This window comes from Rhinopithecus bieti, unplaced genomic scaffold (assembly GCF_001698545.2).
Source record: "Rhinopithecus bieti isolate Rb0 unplaced genomic scaffold, ASM169854v2 scaffold_33488, whole genome shotgun sequence".
Lineage (NCBI taxonomy): Eukaryota > Metazoa > Chordata > Mammalia > Primates > Cercopithecidae > Rhinopithecus > Rhinopithecus bieti.
The window spans coordinates 89,584-112,301 of record NW_016814122.1 but is presented as its reverse complement, the minus strand read 5'-3'; the positions used below and the strand labels follow the sequence as shown (position 1 = coordinate 112,301).

General features: G+C 47.3%; 1 protein-coding gene across 1 annotated transcript; it reads left to right on the top strand.

The window, feature by feature from the left end:
• Nucleotides 1-1,804: 1,804 nt before the first annotated feature.
• Nucleotides 1,805-16,431, top strand: LOC108513964 (retinoic acid early transcript 1L protein-like). Its single transcript, XM_017849953.1, is given in 4 exon segments — nucleotides 1,805-1,883; nucleotides 5,992-6,255; nucleotides 6,802-7,155; nucleotides 16,193-16,431. Coding segments are annotated over 4 exon segments (936 nt in total).
• The last annotated feature ends 6,287 nt before the right edge of the window (nucleotides 16,432-22,718 follow it).

Genomic DNA, 22,718 nt, shown 5'->3' with positions numbered 1-22,718 from the left:
CCTGCCCTATGGACTTCCCCAGTTTTGAGGCTTTCAGACTTGGACTGGCCTTTACTGGCTTCCCTCTTCCCCAGCTTGCAGACGGTCTACCATTGGACTTCACCTTGAAATCCCATGTGCCAATTCTCCCTAATAAACTCATGTATATATATACATATATGTATATATCTGTGTCCTGTTGGTGCAGTCACTCTGGAGAACCCTGAGTAACCCGGGGGTGGGGGTTGTCCCTCTGTCACTCTCTTCCCATTTTTGGGGCGGGAGTTTCTCCTTGTTCTCCTGCCACCTGCTGCTTCTTCCCCTTTTCCCATTTTCTCTCTGAACCTATCTTTTCCACACATCCCGGGCTTTTCTCAGCCTCAGGACGTCCATCCTGGAAGGGGCCTCAGACCAGCGGAGTAACCAGGAGCCCTGGACCACAGGCGACGGGGTCGGGGAGGGGACAAAAAGAAGCTTCTGGACAGACCCGTGGACCCAAAGTACAGGGGGAAGTTCAAGGGCAGGGAGCCCTGGAAATGCTGGAGGGTTTGTGTGGTGGAGGGCCGGTGAGAACAGAGCATCTCTGTCTGGGATGTCTGTGCTGGCGTTTCTGCGAGATCCCCACCCTCACCTCTGGTCATGCATGTGTCCTGGTAGTTCAGGCTGTTTCCGCCCCAGGGCGCTGTGGAGGTGCCGGCCTCACCAGAGAGACCCTCTGTGCCCTCTGGCGCCCTCCAATCCTCTCGTCCCTCCCATCCTCCTGCTGTTATAGGAGATAAGAAAGAAATCATTAGGTAGATAGGGTAAAAAGGGTCCCAGGCAAAATTTTCCTTCTATCAAAAGCAGCTCAGAAAGTGCTCCTTTTCTAACCTCAAGCAGTTCACAGAATCACTTGTCTTCTAACAAAGAGTATCCTAGAAGATCAGTAAGGAACCAGGGCACAGAACTACCCCCTGCGAGGGCGCCGCCCACCAGCAGCCTCAAGCAGTCAGGCAGGGGATCCGCGCTGGAGCCTCGCTGTGGGAGCCCCAAGGACCCCAGCTGTAAAGTCACATCTCCGCAGCAGCCCCGTGTTAAAATCCTCCCCGCCCCCTGCACCAGGCTGTAGGAGGAAACCATCAGCTGTCTCTGATTTCCCATTTCCTCAAGCCCGGAGACAAACATTGTCCCCTACCGCGATGGGTGGAGTCCTCACACGTCTTCCAAAGGCGGTTCCGCCCCGCGGGTACCCGCCAGGTGCCGAGTACCTTCCGGTGGGACATCGGTGGCAGCCGGGCGCCACCTGCGGGGCATCACTCAGGCAGGACCCGGCCCAAGCTCGAGTGATGCAGGCGCCATCGGAGGAGCGCTCAGAACCCGGAGGTACTAGGCGGGGCGCTGAAACCACCCGCAACGAACTTTGACGAAAGCCTTTTTGCAGCTGCAATCCGCAAATGCCTTTAGTATCCTCCCTGAGGCCAGCAAGAGATAAAAATGACTTTAGAGCGACCCCGACCCTATTTTACCACCCACAGACGCACAAAAACGAACACAGCAAAAGTACAAAACCCAATCCCTGCTCTTTATGAAACAGGCATTTAAGAACATAAAGAAGCAGCGCTCAAGGGGGAGGAAATATTTGCAAAACAATGAAATGAAATGATCTCCTGGGAAAGGTGGGAAGCAGGAGAAAGGCGGAGTGAAACGTCAGGGAGTTTCTCCGCCCTTCGGCTCCACCCGGGAGACTAAAGCCCTGGACCGCTCAGCGGGAGGCTCAGACGTTTCCCCCGCGCGGTGAACAGCAGTGTGCTCTGCATGCCGTCGTCAAGTCCCGGTCCCAGAGGCGATGGCTGAGGGCCCCACGTTCCTTCATTGCATCCTGGCTCTGCTTCAGCTGCGGGATTGTCCCTGGACCGCGCGGGTCGGTGAGTTCCAGTAATGGGTCGGAGAAAGAGGAGAGGGCATCGCGGAGGACGGATCTTTGTGACCGCGCCGCGCCTTTCTCAATTCCCCAGGCAGGGCTCCTTATGCCTCTGTCGCGTCCCTGGGGTTGATTCTCCCTGCCTGAGAAAACAGAGTGGTATAAGCGAGGCCAGAAACTAAGCGCAGTAAAACAGCTCGTTGTCTGGGATAAATGCCAAAATTCTTGGTCTGGCGGCCAAGGAAATTAAGGATCGGGACGAACACCCACGGAGTGAGATAGGAGCAGGAGTTTAATAGGCGAAAGGAAAAAACAGCTCTCTGTCACAGAGAGGCCCATGTGGCCGGAACAGCCGGTTAGAACCAGATGTGCCACCTGCATAGGGCAGTCACTAGCAGTCCCTACCCCATTCTTAATCGTGCAGGCAGGCTCTTTGTGCCGCTCTGCGCTACTTACCTGCCTGTGATAAAAGGGGATGGTGAGTTTATGTGCCTGTTCCCAGGCACCTTCTTGCAGCTGCAGGCATCCCCACCCTGTGCACGCTTCCAGCTTCCCTATCTCAGTGTGCCTAAAGAAACGGACGGGGGCCAGGCGCCAGGGTTCACGTTTGTAATCGCAGCATTTTGGGAAGCCGAGTCGGGTGGATCAGCTGAAGTTAGGAGTTCGAGATCAGCCTGGCCAACCTGGCGAAACCCCATCTCTACTAAAAATACAAAAATTAGCTGGACGTGGTCACGTTCGCCTGTAATCCCAGCTACTTGGGAGGCTAAGGCAGGAAAATCACTTGAACGCGGGAGACATGTGGGATGAGCTGAGATCACGCCATTGCACTCCACCCTGGGCGACAAGGGCAAAACTCTGTCAAAAAAAAGAAAAAAAACAAACAAAAAACAAAAAGCAAACAAACAAAAAAAAAAAAAAAGGAAGAAGGGAAGGGAAATGGACAGGAATATGCTCACTGAGCCCCACTGTTTTTGCAGGGACCCATCCTATGTATGTGAAGTTCGATCATTATCCAGGTAGTTCCTCCTTCTGTGCCCAAGCTGCTTATCTTTGTTTTACAGCCTGATCTTCTAGGCTGCTCTTTGTTAGAAGACAAGTGATTTCTTTAAACTGCTCGAGGTTAGAAAGGGAGCAGTTTCTGAGCTGCTTTTTGTTAGAAGGAAAGTTTTTTGCTGGGGACTCTCTTTACCCTGTCTACCTGAATGATTTCTTTCTTATTTCCTATAGTAGCAGGAGGACGGGAGGGACAAGAGTTTTGGAGGGGGCCAGAGGGCACAGTGGGACTCTCTGGTGAGGCTGGCACCTCCACCGTGCCCTAGGGCAGAAGGAGCCTGAGCTACCAGGACACAGGCATGACCAGAGGTAAGGGAGGGGATCTTGCAGAAACGGGAGCACACACATCCCAGACAAACAGAGATGCTGTCTTCTCACTGGCTCTCCACCACACAAACCCTCCAGCACCCCCAGGGCTCCCTGCCCTTAAACTTTGCCCTGCACTTTGCTGCACTCACCTGCAACCAGGGGCTCACCAGACACTTCCCTCCCAATCGCCTCACCACCCACTGCCACCAAACAGGCCACATCCTTTTACCTTCAATCTCAGCCCAGCCCTCTCACCCCACAGGCCTCCCTCACCTCCCCATCCATGAGGGTGCTCTCACCACCTCTCCCACCAACTGGCACCTTCTCCCCCTTGCTGAGTACACACCCACACACCCCAGAACCTGTGCAGGGGGGATGGGAAGTACCATTCCCCACAGGATGACCATGGGAATGCAGGTGAGTAGAGACACCCACTTCTGCCCTTGGACCAAGACCTGCCTATTCTTCCTATTCAGGAGCCAGCATCATATAGAATGGTGGGCTGGAGGTGGCAAACCCTTTCTAGAAAAGGAAGGCAGGAGACGCTTTGGTCTTTTCAGGGCATGGGTTCTCTGTCTCTATGTCAAGTCCTATCCCTTTGTAGAGCAATAGCAGTCCAGGACAACCTGAAAATAAAAGAGGGAACAGAATTGGACACAATATCCAGGTTACTGACCCCAGATGAGTATACAAAGAGTGACACAACAGTGGATGGACCATCCCCTAGGGTGGCATCTCCAGATGGGGTCTCAGGTGCAACTCCAAAAGTCAGAACCAGTTCTGCCCTGCCTGTGGCTTCTGGGTGGTGTGGATGTGATGGGAGTCAGGTTCCCATGGTTCGGGGTCTGCTCTCCCTTCTTTTGCTGCTGAGTGGTATCTGTGGTCCACCAGGGCCATCAGGGACCCTCCCTGAAGCCTCAGGTGCGAGCTGAGGGTGAGAGGGTGCAGCTATGTGGTGTCCTGGGGATTGGGGCCAATTTCTTGTGCAGCTTCTTGGTTCCCTGTGGCCCTGCTCCTGCCCATCCCAGGAGAACCACCTGCCTCTTCTCACTGCTGGGCCTATCTTCTTAATGACCTAGAGGGTGAGGAGCCCATCTGTAATGGACAGCTCTGAGGCTACATGGTCACTGCCCTCTTATGGCTAAAGGCCATCACTGCCAAGGCACGGTACTCTACACGAGCCACTTTTTAATGTGTGAAGATTTCCCTGCTGTGTGTGGCATTGCCTTGCCTCTGAACATTCACATGGAATCTCTGTTGTGATTCACCAGTTACACATTGTAACCACATGTACCTCTAGGATCTTAGGGGGCCTTGGGTCACTGGGCACTTAAGGCAGGTCCAGCCTCACTCATCATTCATGGATTGTCTATGGCTACTTTTGAGCTGCACCAGCAGCATTGAGTAGTCACAATGGAGAATATATTCCCTGCACACCTTTACATATTTACAAAATTGCCCGTCACAGCAAACTCTAGTGGCCATAAATATCTTTGGAAAAGGTCACAAAGAATCATTGCACTTGCATTGGGGTTAAAGGGTCCTTCCTCACTGGAAACTGGTGTCTTCTTCTAGTCATGGGTTCAGGGTCTGAGAAGTAACTTCATTCTGCAAATTGGGCAAAGCAGCCTTGTTCTTGATGGAGTGGCTGCTTTCAGCCTCCTGGTCATCCATCATTTGTTTCATCTGTGTTTGTTGTAATTATTTAAATCCAGCAGTACCTGGGTTGGGTTTCCATCTCTTTTGGATCTTGGACCCCTTTGTTATATGAGCCATAGATATAGCTTTGTATGGCTGAGGTCCCCAGCTGGCATTGTGACTTCTCTAATCAATTCCATCATTGCATACTCCTTGCTTCTGACAGTTCACAGCCTCCACCTGGCATCTGTTATTTCAGGATTTTTCATCCCATTACTACTGGGAGTTCATTTTAGGAACAGCATCTCCTACCCCCAACCCTGGCCTTCTGCAGTAGGCATCCCTGAGCTTCATCCCATTCTGGTGCCTTCTCATGGGACCTTCTTTATACCCCAGGTAAACGGGAGTCCTCCAGGCTTCCCATGAGCACAGTGGGTGGAAATTGTTCTGAATTTTCACACACAGATCCCTCTGACATGGGCAGTTCTCTGAATCTGTGTTCCTTCCCTCTACTACTGGCCTTAGATATTCAGATTTTCTATTTCTTGCTGTGTGGACCATCCCTTTGCCCAAGGTTTCAGGAAGGCATCCTCATAGCGGATAAGCACCATCACCAGGGGCTTTGCCAACATGTTAAATCCTGTGACCATGATAATTAATTCTTCTTTATCCAGCGGGGTTCCATCTTCACTCCATCCTACCATGCACCAGCACCCTCAGGGGTGGACCCACACCCTCTCCCACGTCCCACAGTCCACGTTGGCTGCTGCTGAAGATCCTCTGCCAACCAGGCCCTTCCTCCCCTAGCAGGCCTGACACCTCTCATGTGTTGACCGATGTGGACAGAGGGGCAGTGGGACATGTCTGGGGGCATGTGGTTTCTCAGCAGGCAGAGACCTCCTCCTCCTCTTCCTTCTCCTTCTCCTCCTCGTCCTCATGCAAGGGGTGAGCACTTGCCTTAAACTTGTGGACACCACAGTTCTGGAGGGGGCACTCCTTTCTGGGCCAGTCCAGCCCTCCAGAGGTGTCCTCTTATTGTCACAGTGTGGAGGAGGGCTAACTAGGGGTCTTTCTCTCCCCACCCACCCCTCACCTGCCTTTCTCCACAGACCCTCACTCTCTTTGCTATGACATCACCATCATCCCTAAGTTCAGACCTGGACCACGGTGGTGTGCAGTTTAAGGCCAGGTGGGTAAAAAGACTTTTCTTCACTATGACTGTGGCAACAAGACAGTCACACCCGTCAGTCCCCTGGGGAAGAAGCTAAATGTCACAAAGGCCTGGAAAGCACAGAACCCAGTACTGAGACAGGTGGTGGACATGCTCACAGAGCAACTGCTTGACATTCAGCTGGAGAATTACACACCCAAGGGTAAATTTCCGATGGCCCAGGACAGGAGGGAGCAGACACAGTGGTAGGTTAGAGGCATTTATAGTTTTCATGTAAAAATACAAATGGGGGCTGGGCACCGTGGCTCACGCCTGTAATCTCAGCGCTTTGGGAGGCTGAGGTGGGCCGATCACAAGGTCAGGTATTTGAGACAAGACTGATCAACATGGTGAAACCCTGTCTCTACTAAAAATGCAAAAATTAGCCAGGTGTGGCGGTGCACGCCTGTAATCCTAGCTACTTGGGAAGCTGAGGCAGGAGGATCGCTTGAACCCAGGAGGCAGAGGCTGCAGTGAGCTGAGGTTGTGCCACTGCATTCCAGCCCGGGCAACAGAGTAAGACTTTGTCTCAAAAAAAAAAAAAAAAATTACAAATGGGAACGGTCATCTTACCCCTCAAGAGGTCTCAGCAGGCTAGAGGCAAGGCTAAGATGTGGCAGAGAGAGTAAGCCCAGGAAATTGTAAGGGGAACAGGATGGGGGTGCAAAATTTGTCAAGACCAGAGCTGATCTCTCTCTAATGGGGGCAGAACCCCTCACCCTGCAGGCCAGGATATCTTGTGAGCAGAAAGCCAAAGGACACAGCAGTGGATCTTGGCAGTTCGGTTTCAATGGACAGGTCTTCCTCCTCTTTGACTCAGCGAACAGAATGTGGACAACGGTTCACCCTGGAGCCAGAAAGATGAAAGAAAAGTGGGAGAATGACAAGGATGTGACCATGTCCTTCCATTACATCTCAATAGGAGACTGCACAAGATGGCTTGGGGACTTCTTGATGGGCATGGACAGCACCCTGGAGCCAAGTGCAGGAGGTAACAGAAGAAAGAGAAATGGGGATCTCAAGTGGGTATCCCTGGAGGAGGCTCAGAAGAAAGCGATCTGGGGTAATCCCAAGAGGAGGGGGTTTTAGTTCCTGGGCACACTCAATTCCTATGGCAGAAGTTCAGGGCTTCATTCCAGAGAAACCAGTTCAGGTATCAGCAAGTAATGTGGAAAGTGAAGAGAAGAGAGTGTCCAGGACGAGGTTTAGAAAGAGCCCAAACCCCTTGGACACATGGGATTCCTGGCCGGGCCCTGGGCTGATGCCCCTGCCATCCCACCTCCATCACACTCCAGATCCTGACCCAGCTGATGGCTCTGTCTGGAGCAGAGTGGACTCAGAGACCAGGGATATGGTGGCACATGGGGGCAGGTGAGCTGCTGCTGGAGTTTCATGCTTACCACTGAGCTCACTAGGAATGGATGGCACAGACCATGGACAGTCACATTCAGAGTTATGAGTGCCACTTCAGGGTGATGTGGGAAGCTCTCTGATGTGGTACATCAAGGAAATGGTTGGTACAGGCTTCAGGGCTAGGTCTGGGTGCGCAGGGAAAAACCTGCCCCTCAGTGACAGGGGCTGAGAGATGGGGAGTAGTGGCTATGGAGGGGTTTCCCAGGACAAATGACCCAGGACTTCTTCAGCAACATAAACCAACGCTGTGTCTTTTTGGAAGGGTGAACATGTTCCCAAGAAGGCACCGTGAGCATGGTCTCCTTCAAACTCTTTATTCTTGCTGGCAGCATGTCCATCATAATATAAAGTTAGCAGTAAAATATTCCACTAAAGTGCAGTATGTTTTCTCATGTTGGTATTACATTTCTGTTTCTATGTCAGACTAGAACATCTGAACTAGCAAAAGATTAAGCAACCCAAATGCTGGATTAAAAAAATGTTAAATCTTTCAAATATATTAATGAGGACTTATGAGTAACACACAATAAGAAGTACCACATGAATCTAAAACTCTCCACATAGTTTCAAAAATATGGAGATCAAATAATAGGGCAAAGAAAGCACCCTGATCTATATTTTCAGTAAAATGAGTAGATAGGAAATGCCTAAATCCATCAGATCCTTGTCTGTAAAACAAATAATCGAAACAACTGGTGAATCTTGGGTAGTGTCTGAGCATGAGATGGATATAATGTATGGATGTGAAATCTGTTTTGGTGATTGTATTGTGCTTATTAGGAGAGTGTCGTGGTTTGTAGGAAGAACACTAAAGTATGGGGCATGAGGTGGTGTCATTAAAGATGAGGCATCAGCGTGGCAGCTCACTCTCAAGTAGTGCAGGCAGAGAAGTTCTCTGGATTCTGCTTGCAAATACTTTGCAATTCTTGGTGGTTTCACATTGGATTTTTTGTTTGTTTTGTTTTGTTTTGTTTTGTTTTACTAGTTGAAAGTGGGAACGTAAGAAAAACATACTTTTAAGAAACTGATGTAAAGAGATGAATACCTCAATAAATCCACTACGGTTCCTTCTCCTCCAAAGCCGGGCCTCCAGGTGTTTCCCTCTCACTCTCTGTTCTCTGCTTTGGGCAGCTTCTCCTGCCTTCTCCTCTTCTGGAGGCAACTCCCAGGCCCTTCTAGAGCCGGAAGCAGCTCAGTCAAAACAGGAGCTGGGATCATTCAGGTTCACAGGCCTTGATCCTCACTTGAACGCCGGAGCTGGCAGGAGGCGAATCAGAGCAAAGACTCACCAACTATTCTGAGATTAGACCAGCTGTCTTAGCTGCGTAGGTATGTGCATGTGGTGTGCATTGTGTGTGTGCATGTGTGTCTGTGTCTGTGTGTGTATGTATGTTTCCATGGATTTTCTGCCTGAAACTCATGACTATAATAGAAATTTCCCACACTTCCTCCCTGTCCCTTCTCACCTCCTGACATCTCTTCCTCTCTGATCCTCTATGGTCAAACTCTCCTGGCCTATTCCTGGTCCTATCTTGCTGCCTCCAGGCTTTCTGTTGTGGTGCATCCTCTGGCAAGTATTCCATTTCCCAGCAGCTCAGAGTCAGTCATGATTTAAAAGGTGGGCACAAATGTCACCTCTCATTAGGTTAGCCATACCTTCCTGTATTAGGATTCTCTGGAGAAACAGAAGTAACTGTGTGTGTGTGTGTGTGTGTGTGTGTGTGTGTGTGTAGGCAGAGAGAGAGACAGAAAGATTTATTATTAGAAATTGCCTCACACCAATATATGGCTGGCAAGCCCACCATCTGCAGTGTGGGCCACCTGGCTGGAGACCCAGGAGAGCTGATGGGGCACGTGCAGTCTGCTGGAGGATTTTTTTTTTTTTGACAGGTCAGTCTTTTAGATCTTTCAAAACATCCACTAATTAGATCAAGCCCACCTCTGTTACAGGGGTAATCTGCTTTACTCAACATTCACCAATTTAAACATCAATCTCATCCAAATCACCTTCCAGGTTGACACATCACATCACACCTCCCCAGGCTAAATTATTTCCCGCTCCTGTGTCCTGAACCCACAGTGAGAGGACCTCACTGTGTGAGATCGGATTGAATGAAGAAAATGTGGTCCACACACACCATGAAAATCTATGCAGCCATGAAAGACAACAAAATCAAGTTCTTTCCAGCATCATGGATGGACCTGGAGGCCATTATCATAAGCGACCTAACACAGAAGTAGAAAACCGCATGCTGCATATTCCCATTTATGAGTGGGAGCTAAACATTGAATACACATGAATGTAAAGATGGAGACACTGGAGATCACTAGACAGGGGAGTGGGGAGGGCAACAGGGACTGAAGAACCACCTGTTGGGTACTATGCTTACTGGCTGAGTGATGGGATCACTGGGGCCCCAAGCCTCAGCCTCCCACAATTGACCCATGTGACAAACCTGCATGTGTACCCTTTACCATAAGAATTGAAATAAAAAATTAATAAATAAAATAAAATCACATGAGGCCAAAAAAATAGAAGAATTAACTGATAGGAGCGAGAGAGAGCTCTGCACTATGAACTCTATGCCTGCTCTAAAAATACACACTCTTGGTCGGGCCCACACCTGTAATCCCAGCACTTTGGGAGGCCAAGGTGGATGGATCGCAAGGTCAGGAGTTTGAGACCAGCCTGGCCAATATGGTGAAATCCATTTCTACTGAAAACACACACACATACACACAAAAAAAAAACCCAAAAATTAGCCTGGTGTGGTGGCACATGCCTATAATCCCAGCTACTCAGGAGACTGAGGCAGAAGAATTGCTCCAACCCGGGAGGTGGATGCTGCAGTGGGTCAAGATCGCACTACTGCACTCCAGCCTGGGCGACAGAGAGAGACTCTATCTCAAAAAAAAAAAAAAAAAAAAAAAAAAAGATACACTCTAGTGATCTAAAATAATTCTAAAGTGTATGATCATAACTGTATAAAAATTACATATGATTGCACCAAAACCCTAACATTAAACACTTGTGTGATGGAATATCAGATGATTTCCACCTTGTTCTTTATACCCTTCCTTTTTGTCCCATTTTCAAGTGACATTTTTTGCTTATCCTCAGGCTTCCCCTTCTGCATCTACCACCTCCTTTTTCACTGTCCACCTCAGTCCTTCCTCTGGCCTGGGATTGTGGCTTCCTTAGCACTCAAGGGACAAGAGCTGCATTCAGCCTCAGGATAGAGGAGGACGCAGGGCAGGTGGTGGAGGTGGTCTCACAGTGCAGAGGAAACTAACAGAGCCCAATCTCTATCGCAGACAGCTGTGTTTCTCCACCAGGTTATCTACAACCAAGACAAACTTGCCCCTTTCCTGATTTTTTTTTTCTCACTCTTTTCAACTCCTTGATGAAAATTCATATTCTTCCTCCTAAGATTTATTTCTACTTCTTGCCTTCACAATATATTCTGGTTTATTGTGCCCAGAAAACACCGGTTCCACCATGTCCTAAGTTACCATCTAAAGTGTAGCGAACAAATGGGCAACAAAGAGGCCCCTACCCCAATGACTGTCCTTTCATTTATTCACTCACAGGGTAGGTACAGCCTCAGCACTGATAATGGGGCTGTGCCATGAATGCTTCCCTGAGGAAAACAGACAAAATCCCTGCTCCAGTGGGGACAGCAGGTGAACATAATGAGCAGGTGTATTCCAGAATGTAGGAAAGCGACAGATGACTTAGGGGGTGGAGAACAAGGATGTGGGAAGGAAGAGAGAGAGGGGGAGGCCCCAGGTCCTCAGTAGCCAGAACAAAAAGGTCTCCCAAGAAGGTGACATGTGAGTCCTGGCTTCACGGAGGTGAGCTTTCTCGCAGGAGGCAGAGCCTGAGAAATGGCCTGGAGTGGTCCAGGGAAAATCCAGAAGGTGCCTCCGTAACATTTTCAAGATAGCCCTAAAACAAAAGAAATAACCAAGAATGTATCTATTAAGTAGTTAGGACCAAACAATATATATTTATGACTTAGCAATTTCATCACCGTTTAAGAAAATATTTCACATAAATTGAAAAAGTAGTATGTTTGTTTCATTCTTAAATAATCACAAGTGTTTACTAATGGACATGTGTACCTACTGGGCACTGAACAACTTCTCAAACCTTGGGAGCCGATTGGACACAGTTGCCATCATTTCCTATTTCATACAGATTTTTACAGGGGTTCTTGTTTTTTAATCACACCATCTGTTGAAAGCACAGATTGTAAAATTACATCTAAAGCAATGGTGCATAGTCTTAAGGTTGAAATTGTGAAATACCTTGCACTAGCACTTCCTGAGGTGTCCCGCAGATGTGACTGCTCATCCTTCAAATATTTCAGTAACCCCAGAGTGTTTTCTCACAGTGAGTTTGTGCTGAGTTCCTTGGCACACAGCCTGGGATCCACAGCCATGGTCTAGAGAGAGGACAAAAGAGGCAGTGACATCATGGCGGATGAGGGGTCCATAAAGAGTTCCTTTTTGGGAGAGTTGGGGCAGTTCCTCCCACCCTGCAGATCAAGATTCCCTGAGGGCAAAGAGCAGAGGGGTGCTCTCTGGTGGCCCAGCAGTTCTGCCCCGGGGGAGAGGTTTCTCTTTTGCTGCAGCGAAAACAAACAGGATGCTGCTTCATCCCAGAGCCACGTTGTTTCAGATAACACAGTGACATCCTACTTGATGGCTTCAGAAATCCTTGGAGAGCTGAGAGACAGCACCTGAGGTGACAAGAGAGTAGGCAGGTTTGGTTGGACATGACAGCTCTCGAGATGACACCCAGTTTCTCCCGTGCGTCTGTGTGTGTGCCTATATGTTTCTGTGAGTGAGTGTGTGTGTGTGTGTGCATGCATGTGTGTGTGTGCGCCTGTGTCTGTATGTGTGCATGTGTTTGTGTTTGTTTCTCTGAGTGTGTGTGCCAATGTGTGTGTGCCTGTGTGTGCGTGTCTGTGTGTGTGTGTGTGTGAGAGAGAGATAACATACATGTATGAATGGTGAAATGGTGAATTGATTTCCTGGTTGATTTGCTGTGGAGGGAGACAGGGACTCCAAGGAAGTTTCTTCATCCACCTAGCCTATCATCCTGCCTGACATTCCCTCCTCCTTGTGGAAAGAATCTATCCCAGTAACTGAGGGTTCATTACTGCAGACTTCTCACAGCTCCTCAAACTTCTGTGATATTTGCACTCCCAGGCCTCCTCCTCATGCTTGTCCCTCTGCCAGGTGCCCTGTCTTCTCCTATCTGGCCACGCTGTATTCTTTCTACTCCTACAAGAACAGTCTGAAATGCCACCTCCTGAAAAGCCTCCATGCAACTCCCCAGGCAGAATGAATCACCCCCTCTTCTGTCCTCTGATAGCCCCAACCACTGCGGGGACATCACATCATCAGCAGCAGCCACATGGGTGTTTGTTTCTGTCCCTAGATACTAAGTTCCTGGAAGACAGGAAACATCCATCACCCACATGTAAACCCAGCACCTAGCACAGTGGCTGCCTTATGATAGGGTTTAAGACACATGGGAAGAATCCAATCATCAGACTACCCCAGGGCTGCTAGAACTCAGAAAGGGATCTCCATAATTTGGGGGATTGGACAAAGGTCTTCATTTCTGTTCTTTCCAGCACCAACCTCCATGGCTCCACTCATCCCTACTCCTTCCTCCAATTAAGATTGGCCAGTCAGGAGAGCGGTAGGGGCAGGAGCAGCTACACCTGGTCTCCTTCACCACCCATGGTGGGGTGCACTCTTGGTGGGACCTGATAAGCACAACAGCTTCTGGGCCTAGGGGACCTGGGGTCTCCGCAGCCCCACAGAGACCAGGAGGAACTGTTCAGCCACTTGCAGAGACAGCCAGAGAGAGTGCTTCAAGGACTGCATGGAGCTCTGGAGAAGTGGGGAGTTCAGGACCCTCTTTTGTGGGGCATGACAAATTTAGGCAGGATCATGTCTACAAAAGAGGCTATAACTTTGGGTTATCAAAACTTTCACCTCCTTACCCCTTCCAGATCAGAGTGGGTGCTTTACTTGTTTTTATGGATTATTATGTCAACCAAAATTAGAGGTCAGAATCACCCTAAATATTTGAAACTTCTTCAAGATTTGACAAATGCACAATGTTTTCATGCCACTTCTATTTTTAAGAAGCTGTGGCTGAAGAAACATTTTATTGTATAGCATTGCCCACATTAATTATACAGAATTTTAAAAATCTACATAATGTCATACAACCATGACAAAAGTAAAAACTAAAAAGTAGCAACTTTTTGGACCAGGAGTGGTGGCTCACACCTGCAATCCCAGAAATTTGGGAGGCCAATGCTGGAGAATCGCTTGAGGCTAGGAGTTGGAGATCAGCCGTGGCAACATGGTGAGACCATGTCTCTACAGAAAATTTTAAAAATTGACCAAGCGTAGTAGCACAAGCCTGTAGTCCCAGCTCCTCAGGAGGCTATGGTGGGAGGATCACTTGAGCCAGGGAGTTTGAGGTTGCAGGGGGTTGAGGTGATGCCACTGTACTCGAGACTGGGTGACACAGTGAGAGCCTGTCTCAAAGAAAACAACGACAAAAACAACATAAGAAATGACAAAGAAAAAATTAAACACAAATGAGCAAATTTGACAGAGGACTTGTGGGACCCAAATGACCAAATCATGCAACTTCTTACTTTTGATACAGTAAGGGGTCTGCTGAGTGTCAGCATTCCCAGAATGTTCCATCTCATGAAATATAATTTCCTCTGGTGAACCCACTCCTTAGTCCAGGTCCTCCGAGAAGAAGCAAATGGGATTCACATGAGGGGATTTCATTGGTGGAAACCCTGGGAGAACCATTCAGCAGGACACAGTTCTGACACCAAGTGCAGGAGGGAGGGACAGGAGGTTGGGCAGGTGCATCCTACACTACAGTGAACGGTGCTGGGACAACTGGATGGTGCATGCAGAAGAATGAGGCAGGTCCCCTCCTTACAGCACACACAAAAACTAGCTCTAGATGAATGGCAGATGTCCACCTAAGACATGAAACTATGAAAGCCTTAGAAGAAAATAGAGCTGTAAATTCTTGTGACCCCGGATTTGGCAAATGCTTAAGTACTGTATGCCAATAGCACAAATGGCAAAATAAAAGGTATTTTAATTTCATTTCATGCAAATGTAAACTTTTGTGCTTCAAAAAGGACTCCATTTAGAAGGTTAGAAAAAAACTTACGGAATGAGGAAAATATTTGAAAATCATATATCTGGTAAGGAACTGGTATCCTGAATATCCAAAGAACTCTTGCATATCAATATTCTAAAGTGAAATAGCCCAATTTATATATATATGCAAGAGAATTGGAATAGACATTTCTCCAAAGTGAGACAGGTATACTACAGGATGGTCACAAAAGAATAGAAAACTTTAGGTAGCAGTTTCAGGTAACTAGCAAAAAGAATCTGTTCAAATATCTGCAGAGGCAGTGGGCTGGTAAGATGCTGAAAACCAGAATGTAGACCAAGCTGCCTAAGAATGAGTGGACCCAACATGGCCCTGGATTTGACCTCGGTTTCACCTAGGACCTCATTACATGCTGATTAACATACTAAACCCACACCAGCCAGCTCCCGAGCAGCTCTGAGGATATCCGTATTTGTTGTGAAAATGCAGGCACCACAGTTGTGAGAAACCCTCTCCTTTTTCAAAGAATTTTCATGAACATTCCACCCCTTCGTTGAAGAAACTCATAAAGGTGGCAGCCCCAAACCCCCTTGCACCTGCCTCTCTCTTGAGTTCCCCCGCACTCCCTTTACTTGAGTGTGTACTTTTCCTTTTACAATAAATATCCGTTCTTTCTCTATTTTCTACTGGTCCTTGAATTCATTTTCCCAGGCGGTGTCAAGACACCGACACCGGCTGGGGTCACAGTCCCACTGCGGTTTGAAGACTTCCCTTTCCCCACTGACATCAGAAGAATAATGCAGGCAGGGCGCGGTGGCTCACGCCTATAATCTCAGGAGCTTGGGAGGCCGAAGCTGGCGGATCGCCTGAGGTGGGGAGATGGAGACCAGTCTGATCAACATGGAGAAACCCCATCTGTACTAGAAATACAAAAAACTAGCCGGGCGAGGTGGCGCATGCCTGTAATCCAAGCTACTTGAGAGGCTGAGGCAGGAGAATCGCTTGAACCCGGGAAACAGAGATTGCGGTGAGCAGAGATCACCCCATTGCACTCCAGCCTAGGCAACAGGAGGGAAGCTCAGTCTCAAAAAGAAGAAGAAGGAGAAGCAGAAGAAGGAGGAGAAGGAGAAGGAGACACAGAAGGAGTAGGAGAAGGAAAAGAAGGAGAGAAGGAGAAGGAGAAGAAGAAGAAGGGCAGTGAGCCCAGGAAACGGTGCTTAGTGTCCACAGCCCTCAGGGAAATGCCAACCGCACCCACAAGGGGACGCCTCACCCCGCTGGAATGGCTGACCCCAAACACAGTGAGGCTGGAGGGGGTGGGGCCTGCGTTCCTTACAGGGCAGAGAGCAGGAGACAGGGAGTCCATGAGTGTGGGGCATGTGTGCGTGTCACCCTCTCCCCATTTTCCTGGCGAAGGTTCCTCCCTTTTTTCTGGCCCTACTTCCTTCCTTCCTCTCCCTTTCTTCTGCCCTCCCTCCTATCCTTCTGTTCCACCCATTCCAAGGTTTTCTCCCCCTCAAGACGTCCATACTTGAGGCCCCCAGCCCAGGGGAAAAGCCAGGACCCCTGGACCGGGAGTGTCGAGGTTGGGGAGGCGACAACCGGAAGCCCCTGCTGGACCCTGGACACTTAGCACCTAGTGAGTCTCAGTCTCCCTCCTGCAGGAGCCCCAGGGCAAGGAGAATGGGGGATCCTCGCGTGGACCACACTGTTAGGGCCCCAAGGATCCGAGTGGGATGGTGACGTCCCAACTTTCCGGATTCAAGCGATTCTCCTGCCTCAGTCTCCTGAGTAGCTGGGATCACAGGTGCCCGCCACCACACCCGGCTAATTTTTTTGTTTTTAGTAGAGACGAGGTTTCACCATGTTGGCCAGGCTGGTCTCGAACTCCTGAATTCAGGTGATCCACCCACTTCAGCCTCTTAAAGTGCTGGGATTACAGGCATGTGCCACCGCACCCAGCCCATCCTATATTTAATATGCTGCTTCATCAGTGTGTTGAGTTTCAAATTTTAATTGACAAATTTTTCATTGCTATAAGTGCTGCTTGGTTCTTTCTGTTTCAGATATAACTAGTCTTTTTGACAATGTCTTAATAGTTGCAGTGGGTTTTATTCTTTTATGTCTTTAATGATTTAAGGATACATATTTTACTATTTTCTTTGTAGTTCTAATATCTGTAGTTCTTCAGGGCCTAACCTACTCTGTGGGATTGACTCAGTCACTTACTGTGGTTTGACTCTTGATATATTCTGTAAGTTTCTGAGCTTTTTTGTGGCATGGCTTTTTTACTGTAGGAAACCTCTGCTGCCTACGTGAGGTTGTGTTCTACAGAGATATTATGTTTGATTCTGTCAACGCCTGTGGATCGCCACAAGCCAGGGATCATTTTTGTTAATTTTTTGGCTGGCACATTCCTGGAGCAGTCAGGTAGAAAACATTCTAACCCTCAGGACAGCTGCAGTGACGAATCCTCAGGGCAGAGTGCTTTACTGGATTTTACACGCGCAGTGCTGCTCTCGCTGGGCATCATTGTTGCTGCTGTGGCTCTTTGTTAGTTTCTTGGGAGGAGGAGACACCTTAGCAAAAAAGCGTTTAAAACAAGATTTGAAATTATTTTGAGAAAAAAAATTTCCTGGTTTTCTTGCTCTGTTGTTGCTCTGTCATGTGGTGCCTGCCAGTTACAGCTAAACAGTCACTTTTGTGGTTTCTAGGCAGAAAAATGCTCATATCACAAGTAAATGTCTAGGTGTCCCAGGAGGTGACTCTGGTAGTGTGTATTTTCATTGCTCATTTGCACTCTTAAAGGTACAATTCTCCTGACTTTTTAACGTTTTCCTAGGGTGCCATCCTGTATGTTAAATTTAAAATTGATGATTTCTTCTCAAAGGTAGTGTTACCATAATTCACACAGTTTAGATATACTATAAAAAATCATTTAAATCCATTCAGCATTGTTCATTAAGCTTCTGAGTCATAAAATATCTTGTCATGTCTGATTAATTCAACTGAGTTCAGTTTTTAAACAGCACTGCTGTTCTACAATGTGATACTTGTTGTTAAAACCTAAAAGTCCTAAGTGTTTCCAATAACTGAAAGGGATTGGGTGTTTTACTAAGTTATCTATAATAATTATCATAAATTTAAGACTGTGGGCTGATTTTATGAAATCTATAAAGTATAGAAATGATAAGAAGTAAAAATGAATTTAATAGAGTTCTAGCATTCATTTTTGTCTAAAAGCCAATGTCCAGTGAAAACACTGTTGTTTTCCTCCCTCTGCAAACCTGAAGCAAGCACTGCTAGCAATGTGATTTTCTACAGAATTGACAGGTTGATAAGATGATTCATGACTGAAGTAATATTATTCAGTTGCTTTGTATTTATAGCCTGGGAATATGCTTTACAACATGGCCAAATGTCTGTATGTTTCAATATACTCCCAAAGATAAGAGACTTTTTTTGTGTGTGTGTGACACAGTCTTGCTCTGTCGTCAGGCTGGAGTGTAATGGTGCAATCTCAGCTCACCACAACCTCTGCCTCCCAGGTTCAAGTGATTCTCCTGCGTCAGCCTCCCAAGTAGCTGGGACTACAGGCGTGTGCCACCGCACACAGCTAATTTTCATATTTTTAGTAGAAATGGGGCTCCACCATGTTGGCCAGGATGATCTCAATCTCTTGACCTCATGATCCACCCGCCTCAGCCTCCCAAGTGCTGGGATTACAGGCGTAAGCCAACGTGCCCGGCCAAGAGACTTTAAGCTCCTATGTTCACAGAGGAGTATTGTCTATAAATTATATCTCAATAAGTATAGTATTTATAAAAGGTGGAGGAGAGAAGTCTAGCAGTAGCTGTATAAGAGAAAAACAATAAGCTTATCTGATCTCCAAGGAGCATCTATGAAATGGTGGGTTAAAATATAAACCATTCTCTACCTCCTTGAGACTGTGACTAACAGCCTAGAACAGTACAAATCCACTGGATGAAGACAGGAAAGAAGCTCAGGCTTCTGGCTCCCTCACCCAAATTACCCCAGGGAAACAATGGAAGGAAGAAGGAAACACTTGGCCCTCAGGCTACACAACAGCAACCCTGGTTGCAAGATAACGACAGAGTATTCTTTCTAAAATATGAAGGAAAAGAACTTGAGCCTAGAATTTTATATCCAGTCAAATTCTCATTTAAATAAGAAGGTATCCTTCCTGTTGCAGCCATAACAAATTGCCACATACTTACCTACTTAAATCAGTACATCTTTATTATTTCACAGTCCTCTAGGTTACAAGTCTGAGATGGCTTGATTGGTTTCTCTGCTCCCAGTTCCTCAAGGTCAAGGTCAAGGTGTCCATCCGCTGGGCTCTGATTGGGAGGTTTTGGAAGCCTCTGCTTCGAAGTACATGCAGGTTGCTGGCAGAATCCAGTCCTTGGATCTGTGGTACTGAGGTCTCAGCTTCCCTGCGGACTGTCAGCTGTGACCCTTCCCTAACTCCTAGAGGCCCCTCTCCAGTCTTGCTCATGGCCCCCACATCTCAGAGTCAGCAACAGTGCATGGAATCCTTCTCATGCTTAGAATATCTCTGACATCAGATGCATCTTTCTTGGCTCCAGCCTGAGAAAATTCTCTGCTTTTTAGAGCTCGTGTAATGACACTGGGCCCACTCAGAAGAATCCAGGAAAATCTCTTCTTTTAAGGCTCCCTGATTAGTAGCTTTAATTATGAATGTGCAGGAGCCTAGCTAGCGGTGCCTAGGACCTCACAGTACTTTACTACGCGGTGCCTAGACTCCACAGTACTTAACTAGCGGTGGCCTAGACTCACATACTTAGGACAGCGCGTGCCTAGACTCACAGTACCTAGAGACTAGCGGTGCCTAGGGCTCACAGACCTAGACTAGCGGTGCCTAGAGCTCACAGTACAGTAGACTACCGGTCCTAGACTCACAGTAACTTAGACTACGGGCCTGACCTCACAGGTACCTTAGACTACGAGTGCCTAGACTCACAGTACCTAGGAACTAGCGGTGCTAGACTCACAGTACTTAGGACTAGCGGTTGCCTAGGACTCACGCAGTGACGTTTAGACTAGCGTGCCCTAGACTCAACAGTTCCTAGGGACTAGCCGGTGCCTAGACTAGGAGCAGCTGGTTTCTCTAGGCCCCTCAGCCCTTATTCTCTCCATCCCACTTCTTCCTGGCCCCCTTTGGTCTTTCCCTTTCCATCCCACTTTCCATACTCCTTCTTCCTTGCTTAAAATACTGGATTTTCCTGTGGTGGTGTGCTCCAGGCTCGAATCACAACAGGCTAAGACGCCGGTTGAGTCTGGTCCTATCATCCAGTGTTTCTGTGAACCATATCATTCTGAGAAAAGGGATACAGGAAAACTGAAGGGGCAGCTTCCGAACTCCTGCCCACCACAGTGTATTAGAAATATTTGAAATTATAGAAAACCTGGAAGGATATTTGCCTCCTGAAGATCGCAGTTGGAAATAGTTTAGAGGAAGGTACACTCAATAGCAAGAGGAAACACAGGGAGATGCCACAAGAAGAACCGAGGCGGACAAGTACCAAAGAATCTGTTCCAGATTACTGTTATCTCACAACAAGGGAAATGTGAAGTTAGGATCACAGGGAAAGCAAGGAAGCCCTAGCTAAGAATAACCGGAGTTACAGCATAGGAAAGATATCAGGAAAATGGGGCTGAAGGCTGGCTGCAAAAGGAATAGGAAAACATGCTGATACTTCTAAAATTAGGAATAAACAAAACCATTAATACCAATAAATGTGATACATATTGTGGTATGAGTCATAGGTTAAGGGCGGCCACCCTGAGAAGAAAACTAGAATATATAACTTTTAACCAACCAAAGAAAACCTCAGTACACTAAATGGAACACAGGTATGGAGGGGAAATACCAGCAATAAAAGCACAGTAAATACATGTGGACCAGGCACAGTGGTTCATGCCTGTAATCCCTGCACTTTTGGAGGCCGAGGTGGGAGGATCGCTTGAGCTCAGGAGTTCAAGTCCAGCCTGGGCAATATAGGCCGACCCCATCTCTACAAATATAGAAAATTAGCCCAGTGGGTGGTGCCTGCTTGTAGTTCTGGCTACTCAAAGGCTGAGGTGTAGCAAGACGAGCCGCAGACAAAACTCCTCAGACACCGGATTAAAGAAGAAAGAGGTTTTTTGTTTGGCTGGGAGTGTCGGCAGACTCTGTCTTAAGAGCCAAGCTCCCCAAAAAAGAAATTCTTGGCCTTTTTAAAGGCTTACAACTTTAAGGGGTCCACGGGAAAGGATCGTGATAAATCGAGCAAGCGTGGGAAACGTGACTGGGGACTACATGCCTCAGCTAACAGAACAAAAAGTTTTACAATGCTTTTTTCATACAGTATCTGGAATTTACAGATAACACAAGTAGTTTAGGTCAGGGGTTGATGTTATTATTATTACTTTTTTTTAACTCCTAGGGCCGGGTGGTGGTGCTAAGGTTGTCTGGCTATTTATCTTACTTTGGTTTCTTTCTAGTTTTTTGCTTTCTATCTCCTCCTGTCTTGTGAACTAGGCAATGTGGGGGGAGGAGGGCAACAGGAGTAGTAGTGGTCTCCTTCCTTATCCCCCTCTTTGAGAATTTTCACTAATTAGTCGGAGTTCTCACTTTTATTTTTACTTTCTGAGTCTCTTTGTGAGACACAGTGATAGTGTTTTATGTCACACACTTGTGTTGAAGTTTTCTGACGAGCCATGGTAGCTACAAAACCTTTTATCATTTGAAGGAGCAAGCGTAATACACAGGGGAACAGCAAGCAAGTTTCTATTACCAGTAATATACTTACAATGAGGATTTTAAATTTTTTGTAGCTGGAAACTATTTTCTAAATGAAGACCTAGGATCAAGCCTGTGTTAAACCTGTAAAGGCACATGTATCAACTTTGTCATGTCCTAAGCAGGTTAGTTTTTTACTGGGTCTTAAAAGCTTTTTTCTAGCGAGTAACACAGTATTTTTTAATAACAGAAGGTTTTAAGAGCCAGATGCTTGAACTTGGGGTGTCTGTTTTGGGAAAGAGTTAGTTAAAGTTATCTAGAGGCATTAACTCTTCTGCTTCTCAAGGCCATTGGTGTCTTATGTTAGCCTTTTTATAAACATAACATGAAGAAACATATAGGCTGCTAGCAATGTTTTCAGCCAACTGAGCATATAGGTTTTGTCTTTTCTTTTCTTTTTTTTTTTGCTAAAGGAGGAGGTTCTGGTAACTTCTGGTTTATATGTTTAAAGAATGACTGAAAGACTTGGAATTGTTGCTGGGCTGGATGGGTCTGGGTTTCCTAAGTAGTATGTGTACAGTGGGGACACCTTATATAGGTGTTTCTTCTAGCATGGTTATGCAGGGGTAACAAGAACAAAACAATATACAGCATATTCATATCCAGCAAGGACAAAAGAGGCCCTTACCTGGGAAAAAGGTTGAATACCGCGACAGAACAATAGGAAAACAGTATTACAGGAAAACTATTAGACTTAAGATTTTTAACTACATTTACTTGCTTGATGAGTCCTCAAGCTTTGGCCATGCGTAGACTAGTCAGCTGCCGGTGTGTGACTAGAGCAGGGCTTGTTGTCTCCTCAAGCTTCAGCCGCGGGTAGACTGGTCAATATCCGGAGTGACCAGAGCAGGGCTGTCATCCTCAGCAGCAGCTTGGTCTCGTCTCAGGATCAGCCGGGTTGGATAATCTGTGTCCTGCTGGCTGCTCCACTTGTCCTCCGCTGCCGGTGTTAGCTGACTGAGGGGATCCAAGACGCAACACCTGCAACTTTAACAGCAGTGGGAGCGGACAAGGTTACAGTACAGAGCCCATCCTATATGGGTCCTAGAACAATTAGATTTTACTTTAAACAGAGTCACTAGATTTAAAGGGATATCAGACTTACAGGCCTTTTCATTTATTTAATCATGAACACTTTGTGTGGCTATTTTTAAAGCCTGCATTTGCTTTTTTAAGGTTAATTCCTTTAGTTTCTGGAGGTCAC